At 33.1% G+C, this 18,355-nt stretch overlaps 1 protein-coding gene across 3 annotated transcripts; it reads right to left on the minus strand.

Moving 5' to 3' along the window:
- Window positions 1–11,871: 11,871 nt before the first annotated feature.
- Window positions 11,872–17,281, minus strand: LOC116344668 (NAD-dependent protein deacetylase sirtuin-1). Of its 3 annotated transcripts, none has more exons than XM_031773315.1 (4): window positions 16,923–17,281; window positions 15,389–16,014; window positions 14,287–15,284; window positions 11,872–14,085 (listed from the first exon to the last, which is right to left on the minus strand). In XM_031773315.1, exons 1-4 carry the CDS (start codon window positions 16,933–16,935, stop codon window positions 13,233–13,235), a joined length of 2,490 nt encoding a protein of 829 aa, XP_031629175.1. In that variant the 5' UTR covers window positions 16,936–17,281; the 3' UTR covers window positions 11,872–13,232. The 3 variants fall into 3 exon arrangements, with proteins under 3 accessions (XP_031629175.1, XP_031629194.1, XP_031629185.1); XM_031773334.1 differs by lacking the exon at window positions 16,923–17,281 and adding an exon at window positions 16,304–16,515; XM_031773325.1 differs by lacking the exon at window positions 16,923–17,281 and adding an exon at window positions 16,189–16,288.
- Between the last annotated feature and the right edge of the window lie 1,074 nt (window positions 17,282–18,355).

Raw genomic sequence — 18,355 nt, forward strand, 5'->3', positions numbered from 1 at the left:
AGATATAGTTCATCGAATATAACACCCAAAAAAGGCGATTTTTGACACTTCAAGGGGGCGTATCTGCACACAAAAAAATTTGCGGTAAAATTTAATGCAAATGCGGTTAAAATTTAGACATTTGGATACTTCTGTATTAGAATTTGCCGCAATTTACCGCATTCATACGAAAATGACCGCACACGTATAAGAGTCAAAATCAAACATTCAGTCTTAAGCGTGTGCGGTCATTTTTGTATGAATGCGGTAAATTGCGGTGAATTCTAATACAGACAAATGCTGAAATTTTACCGCATTACCTTTAAATTTAACCACACACTTCTCATTAACCGCATTTGCATTAAATTTTACCGCAAATTTTTTTGTGTGTGGGGGGTATATGAATTTGGGGAAAAATTTTTGATGCCAAACGTGTTATTTTGGACCCCTCTACCACACCCAATAGGAATTTTGAAAAAAAAAATTGTCCACTGGGGATCTTTACTGGTAAGGTTGCTTGTTTTTACAGTCAATAGTCAGTCAGTTTGTCCCAAAATAGTCAGTCACTTTTTTTGTACACGGGTTCTCATATGTCGGTCGCAACACAATTTCAAACTCAACTGGTTACTAAGTTTTGAGTTTTGAATTGAACATCCAATCAACTGTTTATAACCGTTTAAACGGGGACAATGCATGTGTGCGTGCATCCGTTTCGTATGCGTTAGCCGCACGAGCTCAGCATTTTTCAGCTCTCAGCTATATGCTGAGCAGCAGCAAATCATGATACTCTGATTGTGAATGTTACAAATCTTTACTCATGGTAAAGAAATTAATTATTTCTTTACTTCTCTGCTTTTTATGTATTCAAACATAGATGATGACGTAAAAAAAAAATTTGGGGGGGGGGGGGGGTGATGGCAAAATTCTGTTGGGGGTTCCTGGAAAAATCCATGGGGGGTCCCTGACGATGTCAACAATTTATACGAAATGAGGATAAAATGGATGAAAACTCAAAGTTATCTCTTCGAAGCACACATTTAGTTAACATTCTGAACGTTTGAAGAAATTTCAATGCATATTAAGGGTACTTCCCATACAAAATTTCGTTTTTGAGCGAAAAATCCAAAATTTTGTTCGGGAGGTACCCCTGATATTCGTTGAAATGTCTTCAAACTCTCGGAATGGTATTTTCGTGTGACAAAAATAAGCTGTGCAAAGTTTCAGCTCATTACGATATCATACAGGCATGGCTTCCATACAAAAATCCAATTTTTTTGACATTTTTGTATGAAAAGTGTGTCGAAAATGAATTGTATCGCAAAACTAACGTCATATTCGTACCCAAAAACCCCCCAATACACATTTTTGAGTGTTTAAGAATACATTAAATATCACTTTTGGAAGAAAAATTGAATTTTTCCCATGGATGGCCATGGGCATCACACCAGACATGACACGGCACTCTATCGACCAAAGTCGCTCAAAATCTAATGGTTTCTATTCCTCGGCACCCCCAATCATCCTGTGAAGTCAGATTTTGAATTACTTTTCTTGTTTGAAAGTTATCGTGTTAACAAATTTTTGCGTACAGCGTACAGCGTACAGGATACGCACATACATTCGGACATCGAAAAAACGCTAGATTCGTGTTCCCTAGCCCCAAAAACACCCAGAAAACACATTTTTTATGGGTGTTCATTTTTCGACCGATTCCAATACTTCCGTGTGTGCGGAAAAGTAGCAATCATTTCAGTTGTACAATTTCGGTGAAATAATTTTTTTTTGCTTCAAATCCAAATTTTCGATGCGAATATGAAAAGCGATGAAACCTTGAAAGGAGGAGACGAAAAGCGAAAATAAAAAAAGAAAGCGCACAACGTACGTTTGAGATATTTATTTACCAAAATTATTTAAAAAAAATATTTTCTCGATTTCTTCGATTATTCGAAATTAGCATGGTACAATTAGATTCAGTGAGGTACAATTGTAAATTAGCATGGTACAATTCGAAATTAGCATGGTTCAATTAACATGGTTGTTATATTTCGTATGGTACAATTACTTTTATAATAACAAAGTGTACTTACCGTCAAGTTTGTCCTTTTATCAATTTCCCTGTTGATATTTTGTATTATGGGAACATCTCTAAGAATTTTGAAATATATACTCTGTATACCAACCTTTTTTGAAAGGTACATTTTAGGTACAATTATTATCAGCCATAAAAATTTAAAAAATATCGTTGAGTTTTTTTTCGTCATTCTATCACAAAATTGAGTTGGCCCGTAATGTGAGCTCCAAATATTATCGAAACGAGTAAGGTACAATCAAAAATAAATTGCGGTACTATTAAGTACATTTTTGGTACAATTATTATCAGCAATAAAATTTTAAAAAATATCGTTGATTTTCATTTTTGCCATTTTTTCGGGAAATCCCCCGTGAATTTTGAAGGACATGCTCTGCAGAAGAACACCATCGAAGTAATGACTTTATGATGATGTTATTTTGAAGGTACATTTTAGGTACAATTATTATCAGCCATAAAAATTTAAAAAATATCTTTGAGTTTTATTTTGGCTAGTTGACCGGCAAATTGAAGTGCCCCGAAATTTGAACCTCAAATATTAGCCAAACGAGTAGGGTACAATTAAAAATAAATTGCGGTACAATTAAGTACATTTTTGGTACAATTATTTAAACCAGTAGTGTGCGGAGGGGGGTAGGGGGGCTTACCCCCCCCCTGTGATTTGGATGAGAATTTTTTTTCGTGAAATTTATTCGAATTTACTTTGGGTTTTTGATTCAAAAAGTGAAGACCTTTTTCTTTTTTTTTAGCTCATCAATGTAGAAAATTGAGGAAAATTCTTTCAATTTGCTAGGGTTTTTGGCTCCGAGAGATTTTTTTCCAATTTGCTAGGGTTTTTCGCGGAGAAAATTCTTTCGATTTGCTAGGGATTTTCGCCTCAAAAAGTGACTTCCAAAAAAAAAAAAAAAAAAAACGAAAATTTATCTGATTTGTTAGAGAATTTCTTGTTTTTGGAAAATCACCCCCCCCTGAAAAATTTTCCTCGCACACTACTGATTTAAACCTAGTCCCAAGTTTCGACTTTCACATGTGCGGACATTCGAATATACATCCGATTTATAGATTTATGAAAAAGGAACAAATCGATAGAAGCATATTTAATTTGAATTGAATAAAGAAAAATTAAAAATCAAATATAAATCTCTGTGTGTATTTTTAAAAGTACATATTTTTATTCGATTAGTTATTTATAAGCTATTCACATTTACATAACCATAATTGACGAGATCAGTGAGGAGACCAGACTATTCGACTGAATTCGGCTTGAGTTTCATCGTCAATATTATTATATTTGACAATAATCATAGTCACCCGATAGTCAAAACGTCCCAAAATAATCGCCTGACTGACTGAGTAACTATAGTCGATTGTTTTCCATACAAAATTTTAAAATTCATGAATATAGCTAACTATAGTCACTTACAGTCAATAGTAACTTAGTCACGTTTTCAACAACGTCTTATAATGCTGAACGCGAAATTCACGATCTGTTGCTGCGAAAATATTATAAAGTAAATCAATCACTGGTGGAGAATAATGAGTAAATTGCCAATCGATGATGTTAACTGACTTCAACTGCTTATTCTTTGAGATACAGATAAATCGAAATTTCAATTAAATTCATAATTTTTTTTTTATGTGCATTTTACTCGCCTCATTGCCTCATATTGGTACATGACATTATTATTCTAGCATTCACCTATTTTGTTTTTAAGTTAATTAATCATAAATGACATTAATAATTACCGTGCTTTATAACTCCAAACTTATCGGGATATGGATAAGATCTCGATTTTTTGCATAAGTTTTTTGTGCTCAGGTTTCTCCAGTACATCAATGGTACGATCAATTACTTTTGGCATGAATGTTTTGAGTAATCTTTTTACATGAGCAAGAATAAAAAGATCCTTAAGTTGTTTAAACTCTTCAAAGTGACTTGGACATTGATCTTTCATCGCGAATGAAATCGCATGAAATTTACCCAGTTCACGCATAACGAGTAGCTGATGATCAAGTGCGATTGTTTGTTCCTTGGGCCACATTTGGAAATTTTTCGGACGCAAATCTTCCATAATTAACGTAATTAATTGGTTTTCTTCGTTCTTTTCACATGCAAACACCTTTGGAAATGATACAAATGAATCGGCTTCGGTCAACCCCCGCGTTGAAATTTTCTTGTACGTATAAATTTCACGAATTTTTATCGAATTGTATTTTCAGCTGAATTAAATGAACATCCGGACATATATTTATATTCAAATGGTTAGCTGAGAAAATAAAAAAAAACATTGCAATAACCAACAATTTTGAACTTGTTCTTTCATTGTGACAAAAATCTGTTGATTAGACACCCCGATAAGATTTTTTAAATCTAGAACGTGCGTCCACCCGCACCAAATGAGCATCAAAAGCACCAAATAATTTCAGTTACAGATATTCAATATCAAAAAATGTTCATGCAAAATGATGAAAATTAAAATTTATGTCATTTTTGGTCCTCATTGTGTGGATCTTCGCCGAAAATTAGACACTTAAACGTCGAAAAAGCGTATAGTATAAACATTTCTATTCTATACCAAAAATCGCATGAACGCGCATACGCTGTAGTATATGTAGATCATAATTATTATGATTATTTAATCTAGAAGATTGGCACGTGTTGTATTTTTTACATGTATATATGACAATTTTTATAACTGTATATGTTCATTATATAGTAGAACCTCAATTATTCGACTCCCTGATGGATAATAAAAGGATAGTTAAATCGAAAGTAGTCTAAAAGAACCTTGTACACTGAGTGAGACGTGTATATAACTCAAATGTGGATTTCAATGCGAGTGAGAGAGGCGAACACATAAAAGGCTCATTTTTTATACAAACATCTTTAAAACTTTATAACCAAAATGATAAAATATTTTGAATTTCGAATAATCAAGAGTTTACTGTTTATTTAAAAATCTTTGTTTTAGAAGATGATCATTCAATGGGATTTAGTTTTTAGTCCGAATCAAATCAAGAAAGTTTGGTAATCTCTGAATATCAACACAATAAGTTATGCGTTAAATATTTAATTAAAATAGAAAATATCAATCAGTTTATTGATACATAATGTTTATTGTTTTATTCAAGTGTAATTCTCCGTAATTCTCAGTTTATTCGAACATATTTGGTGCGTTGAGTTCATTAATCAGTTATTTTCCTTGATATTTGATAAGACGAGATGGAATCAACGTACAGAAAACTTTTAAAAAATTCACGACACGATGCAAATTTAATGTCGGTGATATTCTTTGGATGGACAATTCCAATTTTTAAAAATAGTTATCATGGTGTCTTAGATCTAGTGCGCTTGAACCACTTGAAGAAGATCAATCCGATAGACTTGGTGATCGACTGGAAAAGTACGATACCCTAAATCTATACCAATAAAAGTATAAAAATACTTTTTTTATTTCAGAAATTGGAATACTGAGTGTACAAAGAATGCATACCCGTCCTTATTACGTGCCTTATTTAAAACATTTTGGGGTGAATTATTTATCTTGGCAACTTTTTGTACATTTACTAATGTCATTTGCCGCTTGGTATATTCATTTTTATTTAAATAACTCCTATTATACTTTAGGTTAGTATGCTTGTCTTTCTTTTTTGTTTATTCAGTGCTTAATTTATGAAACAATTTAATCTTTTTCATTTGAAGCGAAAATTCGGAATTATTTTAAGATGATGCATTCATTTACGGAATGGCATTTTTTGTGACACTATTTTCTATCACATTGGCATGCTTAATTAACAATTTCAAGGTCAATGCCACGGTATGAAATTACGTATGGCCCTTTCCAGTATTGTTTATCGCAAGGTTTGTTATCATGGAGAATGACAGTTCGATAAGTTGAGCTCCCTGTTTATCAATTTTGAGCCAAGAATATACTCGCTGTTTCTGTAAATCTTTTACATTGCATTAAAACCTTAATATATTATAATCCCCAAAAGGTTCATGGAAAAGCTGTACAAAATTGGTATTTAAAATAGTTTTTTAAAAATTCGCAGTCAAAATATTTTTCATCGAACTGTTTTTTTAAATAATTTTACAGGAACAGGGAAATCGAAATTTTTTGAAAAACTTGCGTTTTTATACATATTTTTGGTAATTTTTCTTTTACGCCTATTTCGGCAACGTTGGAAGGTTTATCAATAATCAGAGCATTTCAAGCCGAATCAATTTTGCGAGATGAGTTTGAACGGCATCAAAATCTTAATAGTGGCGCATATACCATGTTTTTGGGTACCTCGCATGCGTTTGGATTATGGTTGGATATGATAGTATTTCTTTTCATTGGTGTCGTTCTCTATGTTTTCCTGGTTCTAAGTGAAGGTTTCTTGATTTGTCTGTCAATATGTGCCAAGTCCTCTGGGGATATTGCAATATGGAGTGAGAGGAAGAAAGTATTTATACAAATTAAACTGGGCGGAGTAATGTTGTAATTTATATTCTTTTTGTAAAATAGGTACCGATGTAATGAATCAACTAACTGTTAACTTCTGTGGAGCGTATATTAGATTACAGTCAATTGGAAACTGAAATACAGCCGAAAGTACCACAAAAAGTATCATCAGATTGGCCATCAAAAGGGGAAGTTGAATTCAAACGTGTTTCATATCGTTATTCGGTTGGCAGAACAGGAGCTGGTAAGTCGTCATTGATCGATTTTTCGTTTGGCAATCGTCGATGGCGACATACTTTTAGACGACGTCAATACATCTTCGGTTGATTTGAATGTATTGAGATCGAGAATATCGATTATACCCCAAGAGCCAACTCTTTTTTCGGGCACTTTGAGAAGGTATATAGAAATAAAATTCTTTTTTTAGGAATTTGGATCCATTCGAAGAATTTGTATCGAAAAAAAACGGTTTGCAAATGTCCGTTTTGGCTCATGCACAGAATTTTAGTAAAGGTCAAAGACAAATCTTATGCTTGGCCCGAGCGATCTTGAAGAAAAATCGTATTATTATTCTTGATGAAGCGACAGCAAATGTCGATCTACGGTGAGAATTTTATCATCTTCCACTTTTGTACTGAAAAAAAAACTTAAATATACTCACCTTCGTACGTAGGACGGATGAAATGATTCAAAAGACAATGTGAGAGAAATTTTCGGATGCAACAGTTATAACAGTGGCTCATCGACTTAATACCGTTATCGACTCAGATCGAGTGTTGGTTATGGATGATGGCATCGCAATTGAATTTGATGCACCATACTTATTGATGCAAAACAAAGACGGAGCTTTTCGAAATATAGTTGAAGCACTTGGACAACAAGAATACAATCGTTTATATTCAAGAGCAGAAGATGCATTTGAAAAAATGCCCAAAATAAAAATAAATAAATCATAATAATATAATTTTAAATGAAAAAATTAATTAAAATGTATAAGAAATGTTTTAGATAATTGGTTCCCATTTTACTATAATTCGTATATTGACATCAATCACGAGCAACTAAGCTTACAACGTACAACAACTGTCGTAGTAGACAATACTAATAAATATACCATTTTCGTCAATAAAGTCGTTAACATTGATGCTTTTATATTCCATAAATCAGAAAGATAAGCCATGCGATTAACAAAAAATTTATTCGAAATGACATATGGAAGAATGAAAAGCTCCTTCTAGTTGAGTATATCTATATGCATTATAAGGATTGTGTTAATAAAAGTCATTCAAATATTGATTTAAATTCAATTTTATTTCTGGACAGAAGAATGTCTAGGCTAGTCTAGCTATAATAACTAATTAGTTATTTATCACTTTTCTCTTTTATTTCTATGGTTGTGACCAAACGATTGCCTCGATCCAATCTAGATAATATGCGATGCGGGTGTTAATGCACGGCATTTCAGTACCCACAACTGTGGCTTTGACTGAGTTATTTGAGAGGAAGAACTGAACGATCCCATTTCTTCCTTCTCGCCAATAATATGGACAATATGCACAATATTGTCCTTTGCTGAGACTAAATAAAATTCTACGACATTAGAATACAATATAGTAAGTTGGCGGGTAATATATCCAGCGCAATTTCTGCATTACCCAGGTTAGCTGCACTCATGCTCCAGAAAAAAGAAATTAATAGCTTCCGTGAATCAATGTTCCTTAACTGATTTGATCCATATCTTTAAAACGTAGCACAGATGATCTTGCGTATTGTATTTGATTTTTTTATCAATTTATAACATGTGGCAAAAGTAATACAGTTTAGACTTCATGCCTCTGTTTAAATTGATGATCTGGTTTTAATATTGTTTTACTGTTCAAATAAATTGATTTTGAAAGATACATATGATTTCGTGTTGGTTTCAGTAGTTCTTCTAAGCGGCATCTACTTTGCTTTGTACGTATGCGTATAATGGGTTGGCCGAGTTGACTTGATTGCGTGCCATCATTGTTTTATTTTCGAATTGCCTTGCTCATTGCATTGCTTCAACCCGGAATGGGAACGTAAACCGTACATTTCTTCTTGGAGTAGCGTATTTTGAAAAAAGTACGAAATCTGCTGTTTTCCTCTTGAAAGCGTTTAGCTTCATTTGCCAATCGACTTTATATTGACAAAAACCAGGGACCGGTTCGCGTATATTTCTATGCTAAGCATAGCGGAGACGCAAGCCGCAACGCACCCATTCGATTCGAGCTATATCTTATGCGTACGTCTCTCAAAGCACGGTCGCCTGCATACACGAACATGTGTATTGTTCATACAAAGTGAACGGCGATGCGTCGGTTGCATTTGCCGCTATGCTTGGCATATCAATGCTACCTAGCTTATCTAGGCAAGCGTGGAAATATGCACGAAACGGTAATAACTGGAGATTTTTCCTCTTTTTGAATTCAAACAATGTGGCATCTTTGATTTTTGAACAACGACAAATGAATTGGCTATTGAGAATAATGATAGCCAACAGGTATTCTGGCCAAAATCTCTATTCTTTCTTTTTTCAGATTCGCTGTTTTTGCTTTTATTTAGAAATGTTTGTTTATATTGCAAAAGAAGATTCATTTTATATTCCAATCAATGTTTTTACTCCGTTTATTGAATAAACTTCATTCCATTGACTCAAGCTAAAATTCAAAGCAACTTCAAAAAAAAAAAAAAAAAAACGAGATAAGCTGAAAATTGAATAAAAATGCTGTTTTACGGTTTGTTTTTGTTTGTTTGTGTGAAAATTACATTTATTTGAATCAATAATTTTGTTGTTTTTTTAATGCTGCTTAAAAAACAAAAGAAATGAACATTTTTCCAATCCGCCTTAGACAGTATTCCATATGTTTAGACAGTCGCTGGTGGACGATTTCAAATGTGAAGAAATAAAACCACTGTTTTTTTTTTAATAATTGTTTAGATATTGGTAAATCTTTTCTTCAATCTATATTTTGATTGGATTGATTCTATTTTCCAATCAACAATCGTCAACGGAACGACAAAGTGTTAGTGTGTATGCAGACTTGATCTACTTTGATGTATTAAATTAAATTAAATTATAAAATTAATAGAAAAATAATTTATAAAAAGCTATATATTGTTTTTGTTTTATTATAAATAGGTATCGGTTCTGGTCGCTAGCAATAGAACTGTTGATTTTTTTGTTGAATCATTTAATTAATTAACGAACAAAGAACAAGAAGAAAAAAAAATTAATAAGAAATAGAAAGCAATTGCATATACAAAGCTCTTTATGGAACCAATTTTATTTGATAAAGCTAAATTATGAACTGAATGGTTTTATTATTGTTTTCTTAGTACTTGTTGCTGTGCATGATTTCGTACAGATGTAATCACAGTCGCTGGCTTGCAGCCTGCATTGTATGTAGGCCATTGAGTGTTGCTCTTTTCCGGAAATTTTGGAGAAAAAAGCAGCATTTTTTTTGGAATGGCATGAAAAATCGAACGCCAGTACGAAATCACGCACTTGAGCCAGTGCAGGGAGTAGGATAAATTATGAACCAAATAGAAAAAAATTATTACAAATAAATTATTTAACAACAAAATAAAAGAATGAACGCCTAAATTACAAATGAAAATGAAAAATTATTAGGGATCGTAGCATTAGAGTACAACTGAAACACTGTTCTTCTATTTCCTTAGTTTCTCGTTGAAATGCTACTGAATGCCTTAAAAATTATAAATGTATGTATATTAACTTAAACTGAATTCATTTTGTTATGTTGTTTTTTTGCAATCAAAATATTTTATTGATGTATTTTTTCTTCTCACATTCTTTCAATTTTAATTTTATTCAATTTTTTTACCAACGCTTGAAATCTGAGATCATATTGTACAAAATGTTGTTGATTTATTTTTCTTTTTTCATTATAATTTTCCGTTTCTTGACAAAAAAAAAATTGCATAAATGTTATGTTATAAATGTTTCATCTTATCTTCGGGCGTAGTTTAGTTTTTTCTTTAAATAATTAAAAAAAAATCGTCGAAGTTACAGTGGCCCAGACAATATTCAAGACAATAATCGTGTGTTACTCTCTTAATTCGTACTTTGTTCACTAAATGTAAAATAATAAATGTATAATATCGTTAGTAGAATTCAACGAAAAAAAATATTAATAATATATATGTATATATATAAATCTTTTGAATTTCAGGCTTGATTTTTTTTAAATTTCTTTTCTGTTGTTTTGCTGCTCCATTGATACTGTTGTCTGTGATTTGTATTTAGCTGTTGAATTTTGCGCGTGTTCTTTCTATTTTTCTCTCCAAAGATCGATGCAAATCAGTACAAATAAGTAGATTCAATTGATAATTAGATTCGAATTTATATATTGTGTTAAAAAAAGTTCCTATCTCTGAATTTTACCGAATAAAATACAATTTGTTTTCTCGTTTAGCTGTCCAAGAGCAATTCACTACATGTATAAAAGTGTTAGCCATAAAAATCATTTGTTTTTCGAATTTGAGAGAGAGAGAGAGAGAAAAATAGAATAGAAAAAAAAATGTACAGATAAGGGAAACGTATGCGTTTTTGTGTTTGCATCCATATGGAAATTATACTAAATTTACAATCAACAATTGATTCGATTGGGCCAACGTACGTCGGTGAAAATTATTACATTTGAAGGGGCTTATTAAAACAAAAAATAAGCCCTCTGAAAATGGTTGGGGGAAGCCTCATCAATTTACACAGATTTTCTGTCTGCATCCATTCGAAACAATGATTCGATCGTGATTGAGTTGATTATTTGCGTAGGTAATAAGTATACATAATAGTTTTTTTTTTTCATCATCTCATTTTCTCTTGACATTTCTTTTCTTTTCATTTTACATATCATTTTTTTTAACCATTTTAAAATATAAATTTGTTAGAATTCATCTCTTTTTCTTTATGTGTGTGTATGTGTCAATTTAAAAATTTGCTTTAAATATTCGATCGAAATTATTTTCGTAATGTAATTTAATTTAAATGTTTCTCAAAAGTTTAATTTATTTTTATTAGTCAATAGTCAAAAGTTGTTTGGAAGAATAATAATTTGCGCAAAAATGTTTCACATTTGTTTAAGGGGTAGGGCGTGAACAAATTGTTTGAAATTTTTCGATTGTGCGCTCAATCGATGATTTTGTTGAGCTGCTTGTTCTTTCTGAACACAATTGTTTATTTGTTTATGTTTTGGAAAATAAAACATTTGATTTGTTTTTGTGTACATTTTCAAGAAAGTATTTTTCGAAAAATCTATTTCCCGAAATGGAAAATGAAACAATCATAATTGGGGAGGATTGTTTGGGTTTTTTTTGGTCAAAGAAAAGTTGAACAAAAATTCGCATTAAAAGTACATGTTTTGTGTTTTTAATTGATTTTCCAATTATTTCCTCAAAAAAAACCAAATCAATCACAATTGAACAATGTACCCTCCTCTTTTTTCTTTTCGAAAACCAGATCGGGGAAATGGTTCAATGTTGACGAAATTCGTCGTTCCTTTTTGCATACATACATTTTTAATATATGTACAAGATATTTAATAAATAGTTTGTGTTATTTTGTTCGCACCGATGAGAATGTATTATTATTGCTTTAATGCCGTCTACATTATAATCATCATCATAATCTTTCAGTCGATAAACAGCTTATTTAAATCGTGAATATATATATATATTCCTGCAGTGAGAATCGAACTTCTACGGGGTAAAAAGGGCCTCGATACGCCTTTTTCTCTCTCTCATTTTCCCATAAATCAATTGGTTTTTTCAAATAATTTTAAATATACATGTTGAAAATAATTCAATGTAATTATAATGAAAAGAAAAGAAAAGTGCATAGATAAATGTCGACAAAATAATAAGATATAAAAAAAATGATAATATAGGTATTCTAAATTTGTGTTGTTGTTTTTCTTTTTAAACGGGAACCGAATTCCGAATTCCCATATATGTACAAGTAAAAATATCACTGGATTAAAGAAAAATTTGAAGAAAGTTTTAGTATGCTAGCGTTTGTAGCCGTTAGATGTGTTAGCAAGAAAACTAAACTACCAATTGACATAATTCAATTACCACTTTGTGAAATGAGTCAAGCCTATTCAAGTTCGTTCTCACTAATTTGTTTTTTTATTGAAATACTTTTTGTTTCTACCCTCAGCTATCTCTTTTTTTTCTATCTCAATTAGTATATAATGCACTCATTAAGCACGTAAATGTTGCATTAGAACATTTCAGGCATGGCGATTGCGATTTTACTTTAAAAAAGGCTTTTGTTATTTTTTTAATCTCTTATACTCATTTTCACGGTTTAAACTTTTTTATCGAATTTTCCTTCATCGATTTTACACACACACACACACACATGACTTAATCTCCTTTTTTTTCATCCTCTTTTTGACAACAACAAATACATATACAGACGAACGATTGATTTGTGTGTGAGAGTGTGTGTGTATTTGTTTTGTGCATGTTTGCGTAAATTAAATGCGCGCACATATACGCATACCTGTGTATGCATTTTTTTTAAATCATGTCGATCAACGCGCCGATAATCGAACGCTCTTCAACATACTTTAGGACGACACAAAACAGAAACGATATACACATTGAATAAAATGTGTTCAAATACAAAAAAAATTATTTGAAAATTATAAAAATTTGTTTAACCTAATTCATAACTTAGGGGAAAATACTTCGTTTTGTGGCGGCAACGATGGATCGCTTGTATTGCTACTGCTACAACTGTTGTCCAGCGTTGTATCGCACATTGTACTTGTATGTTCAATATGATGCTGATGATTGTGATGATGATGATGATGATGATGAGGTTGGTGATCAATCGATGATGCCGTTGTATCCGTCGATTGTTCGTTTAATTTCAGTCGCTTTGAACAATTCATATCGTCAATTTCACTATCGCCTATGTGAATATGCTCGAGTGTAGTGCTTGCATTTCGCTTCAGCAAATACTTATTAAATTCGTGCTCATTTGTATTTTCTAATAAATTTTCAACGGCAATCGTTGTTTCCACATCGCTAATCATTTCATTTCGTTCAATCGTTGACAATTCCATATCTTCGATGTCATCATCATCATCGTCGTCATTTGAACTATCGGACGATGTTGATTCGAGATCAGAGTCTTTGTTCCACCAAATTTCGGCACCGGGGAATATATAACAGTTCTTTTCGTTGTAAAAGAATGAATTGTCCGGTAAGAAATTGGCCATCGATAAATACGATTCGGATGACCGTTCCAATTCGGGTGAGTCCTGTGATGACTGTGATTTTTCATTGCACGATTCATCTGATGTTTGTGGGCCATCATCACTTGATACAGATGCTGCCGAAATGGTTGAATTTACAGAAGCGGCCATCGTATCTGAAGCAGGCTCTTGGGGCCTCTTAATCACAGCATTGGCTAATAATGGAGGTATATTGTGAACATTCATAGGACTAAGGATGAGCTCATTTGTTTGTTTCAACGCTGGCTGTGGACAAAAGTCATTCCAGTCTTCGCCGAGTCTATATAACAAAATGAATTTTGTTTAATTTCATTGAATTTTACTCCGGACAATTTCAAAATCAAAAAATAAAATTAATGTCATTTTTCCCATTGCCCAAGTTGTAAAAACGTTTTTTCATAATGCGGAAATTTGACTCATTCAATAGATTTTGTTTTTATTGCAAACAAAAAAGTATTTTAATAATAATATTTGAACTTACGTGTGCAACATATGATTAATGATAACATCTGAATCGCCGAGTAATTCAACATCAAATACAAAATGATCGAGTTGTTCGCGATTGATCAGAATTTGTGGAATTGATTGATTAATTGAGCTTGGTATAAGTGCAACCGGCCGTACTTTAAGCGATGATCCAATGACAATCAATAGATCACAATGACTCTTATCGAGTTCGATGGTCGAATGGAATTTATCGGGTAGACTTTCGCCAAAGAATACAATGTCCGGTTTCATGACACCGGCCGCCACCAATTGATTGTAATTAAACGGTTGTTCGGGTCGTGGATTCAATAATGCATCGTTGTCATCGTGATCGCCATCTTTCGGTGTATCGCATATTTTACACATTGGAATCCGTTGATGCAGAATATCATCTTGAATTTCATCCGCTTCTACCATATATTTGCAACGTGTACAACTGGCCGTCGCAAATGAACCATGACATTCAATAACATTTTCAATGCCGGCCACGCGTTCCAATGTGTCAATGTTTTGTGTATAATTTCGTAATAATTTACCTTTGCGTTCAAGCAATTTTATAAATCGATGCGATAGTGATGGTTGAAATTGTCCCGGATAAATTTCTTTTGCAAATTGATAGAATGGACGGGGATCACGTGCAAAATAGCCAATATCAAACATGGATTGTGGATCTCTCATATCTGGATATTCAATGCGTAAACGCTCATAAATGCCATCTCGTGAACGGAAATCAGGTATGCCACATGACACACTTACTCCCGCACCAGTTAATACTATTATATTTTTTGATTTTTTTATTGTATCGCACACTTCTTCAATTGTTTGAATATCTTGCAAACGCTGTCGCCGTGGTGGATCGGACAGAATGGCCGCAATAACGCGCCATAGATCATTGTCCGTTATATTTTCGGGTATTGTTTGTTTTGGACTATTCACAAATATCCGCGATAGGCACTCACGTGGATTTACACCGGACGCGATTTGCATGTGTACCTATTTTGTTACCCAGAACGGAAAAAATTGATGAGAATACGTATTTTCTACTGTTACTTTTGGTTTTGGTAAAAAAAAAAATGTCTTTCTGTTGACAAACTTACCCAGTCTATGGAACGTTGCATTTCAGGCATAATGTCTGAATTGAGCTTAAAAACATCAGATAAATCTGATATATCTGACATATTACTGTCATCATTGTAGTCATCTGCATCATTGTCTCCGAATCTATTCTTATTAGCAACCGTTGTCGCTGTTGACGCTACCGTCGACGTCGTCGCGGTCGTCGTCGTCCCACAGGCATTTGTTGTGTGATCATAATCTAAACTATTTAAGTCTAATTGGGCTTCATTAATTGGATTGCCGCCGCCGCCGCCGCATACATCACCATATAATGGTGGACCATGATCGGTCACATTCTGTGGTGTTGTATTTTGTGATTCAGTTGCTGAATTATCATCAAACAGTTGCGCCGATTCGGGCGACGAATCTGAATTATCGATTTGAGCGGGTGTTGTGCGCGAACTCTTACTACTCGCTGAACTAATCAATGTGAAACTATTCGAATATAAATCATTAAAACCCGAATCGCATGTGTCCAGCGATGATGATGGCGGTGTTGAAAATCCCGCACTCAATTCACTTGATGCATTGTTTGTCAACTCAATATCCGACATTTTTAGTATCTTTTTATTTAAGTTGATTTCAGGTGATGTCATTTCACTAAAACCTGTTTCATCGCCAAATTTTTTTTTCGATTTTTTTTTTCAAAAAAAAAATTTTTTGGAAAGAAGAAAAATAAATCGAATCGATGAGTTAAAATTATTCATTTATGATTAAAACGGAGAAAATAAACATTATTTTGGTTTTGCAACAACAACAAATTAACAGTAAACAAACGCACTTTACATGCGAAGAACGGAGAGTGTCAGCTAAGAATCATTGGTTGAAAATTTTAAAATTTTCGATTTCTAATTTGAATTCTCCACTTCTTGCATGAAGGAAAATTAATGATTTACTGTTCAATCCATGTTCGTCCAGGCTATGTTCGTAAGAGAGTGCGTACAAAAGTGTCTCTTTTTTTGTTGCTTCGTTCCATTTGTTTGTTGATATGTGTGTTTATTGTCAATCAGAATTCATCAAACAACATTCACGCATTGCGCTGCACGCCACATTCGTACGTTCAAAGTTATGATTTGAGATGTTTGTGACCGTGCTTACATTTTCATTGGAAAAGTCACGCATTAGCACGTTCACTATCCACAAATATAACGTTAAATCACGTACACTCTCTATACATTTCATGTTACACAAGTGGCTGTCAAACACGAATCACAAATGTTTTTACGTAAATACAATCACACACCATCACACAACAATGCACATGTACACATACAATCACACGCAAATGAAGCAATATTGTAGCGCTCAAACGAATCGAACGAACGAACGAGTTCGCGAAAGCGACACGAATAAGACGACACCGATGTACACATATGAACCAAAACAAAGATGGCCGACCAAAACGAACAGAGAGACGAATAATTTATTAAAAATGGCTACCACAAAAATGTCTACTGAAACCATATTATGAAGAAATAAAAATGGAAAAAAATTTTTTTTTCTAATTTTACTTACGTTGAAAATCCATTCGAAATCATGCAAATTTTGGCGCAAATTACGTACAAATGCGAATGAAAATATTTTTAATGAAAATTTTGAATTTTTTTTTAATAAAATTTTCTGACGAAATTGTTTCTTTTTCTATTGAAAAAAAAATGTTGCTTTTTCCCAATACTCTGCGAACGTAAAAAAAAATTGTGTGTTTTTTCTCTTCGGTCGGTTCGTTTTGGATGAAATGAACAATGCACACAACACTACCGTAGCAACATTACGTACTATTCACTGTTCAGTTGGACTTGAATGCCAATTTGGTTTGTTGAATCGTTCGAACACAGCAGAGCAGCGCACTGTCGAATGCCTCATACCTTTTTCTGTTGCTGATGCAAACTATATTATACAGCATGTATGGAGAAGCATTCGATATACTATTTTCTATGGTATTCATATACGCTGATGCCATCGTCGTCACATCGCTGTGTCTCATTCGTTTTTCGATCGCTATCCCGTTTCATTGCACGCACGACAATGGCATTTTGTTTCACGCATACAGGCACAACGCTCGAAACTTATACACCTATGTATTGGTGTATTCTTCCTCGGATTTTACCATAAAATATCGAGTTAGAGCCACCAATACAGTTAAACGTCGTCATCATACGCCCGTACTTTCATCGGTATTTGTGTTGTATACAAAATATTGAGCACACAGAAAAATCTAGACTCAATTTATTCCGCATTTTAACCAAATAATATTTGAATAATATTTACAACTTTAATTTATTTATAGTCGCACATTTTTGCATTCAAATCAAATAAGAGATATACGGATTAGAAAATTTAAAGTATATTTTTCGGATTAGAAAATTCGAAATTTTCATGTAAACAAATGTGTCATTATTGTTTTTTCCACAGTTGTATCATTCACGCCACGGAAAATTTCCTGAGTGTATGCTATCAGACGATTTTTCAGAAAAATTCCATGAACCAATGTACGCAAGCGTCACGAAACAGAGAAGAGACAAAAAAACACATCATAGCATATGAGTGCTATGGAAATGTTTTGGTTTTGTACAGGCGAGCGTGTCGGCTGTATGAGTGTGTGTGAGTGTTGTGTTTATTGTTTGTATTCAGACTCAAAAATTTTAGAGTGCGCACAGTACACATCAGTTTTGGCTGATGCGAGCTCAAATGGAAATATGTACTTATGTGTACAATCGTATCGTTATTCCTATGCGTTCGATTCGATTTGGCTTTACTTTACTCTGTCATTCTTTTTGTAAGTTGTGTTCATCAACGGTACATGCACACGCACACATATACATACAAAAAAATTAACCCAATGTATGCTGTATATATTTTCTATATGCATTCAGCTCACAGTGAATGGATGATTGGAATTTTTTTCTTCTCGCTTGGATTTCTTTTAGCCCTGTCTGCATCGATCAAAA

The sequence above is a fragment of the Contarinia nasturtii genome, unplaced genomic scaffold, assembly GCF_009176525.2.
Source record: "Contarinia nasturtii isolate CC-2019 unplaced genomic scaffold, AAFC_CNas_1.1 Cnas_scaffold_129, whole genome shotgun sequence".
Classification (NCBI taxonomy): Eukaryota; Metazoa; Arthropoda; class Insecta; order Diptera; family Cecidomyiidae; genus Contarinia; species Contarinia nasturtii.

Coding starts and splice junctions, on each gene's coding strand:
- LOC116344668 (XM_031773315.1), bottom strand. Junction 15,285..15,388: donor TGCAACGTTCCATAGACTGG/GTAAGTTTGTCA, acceptor GTAACAAAATAG/GTACACATGCAAATCGCGTC. Junction 14,086..14,286: donor ATTAATCATATGTTGCACAC/GTAAGTTCAAAT, acceptor TTTGTTATATAG/ACTCGGCGAAGACTGGAATG.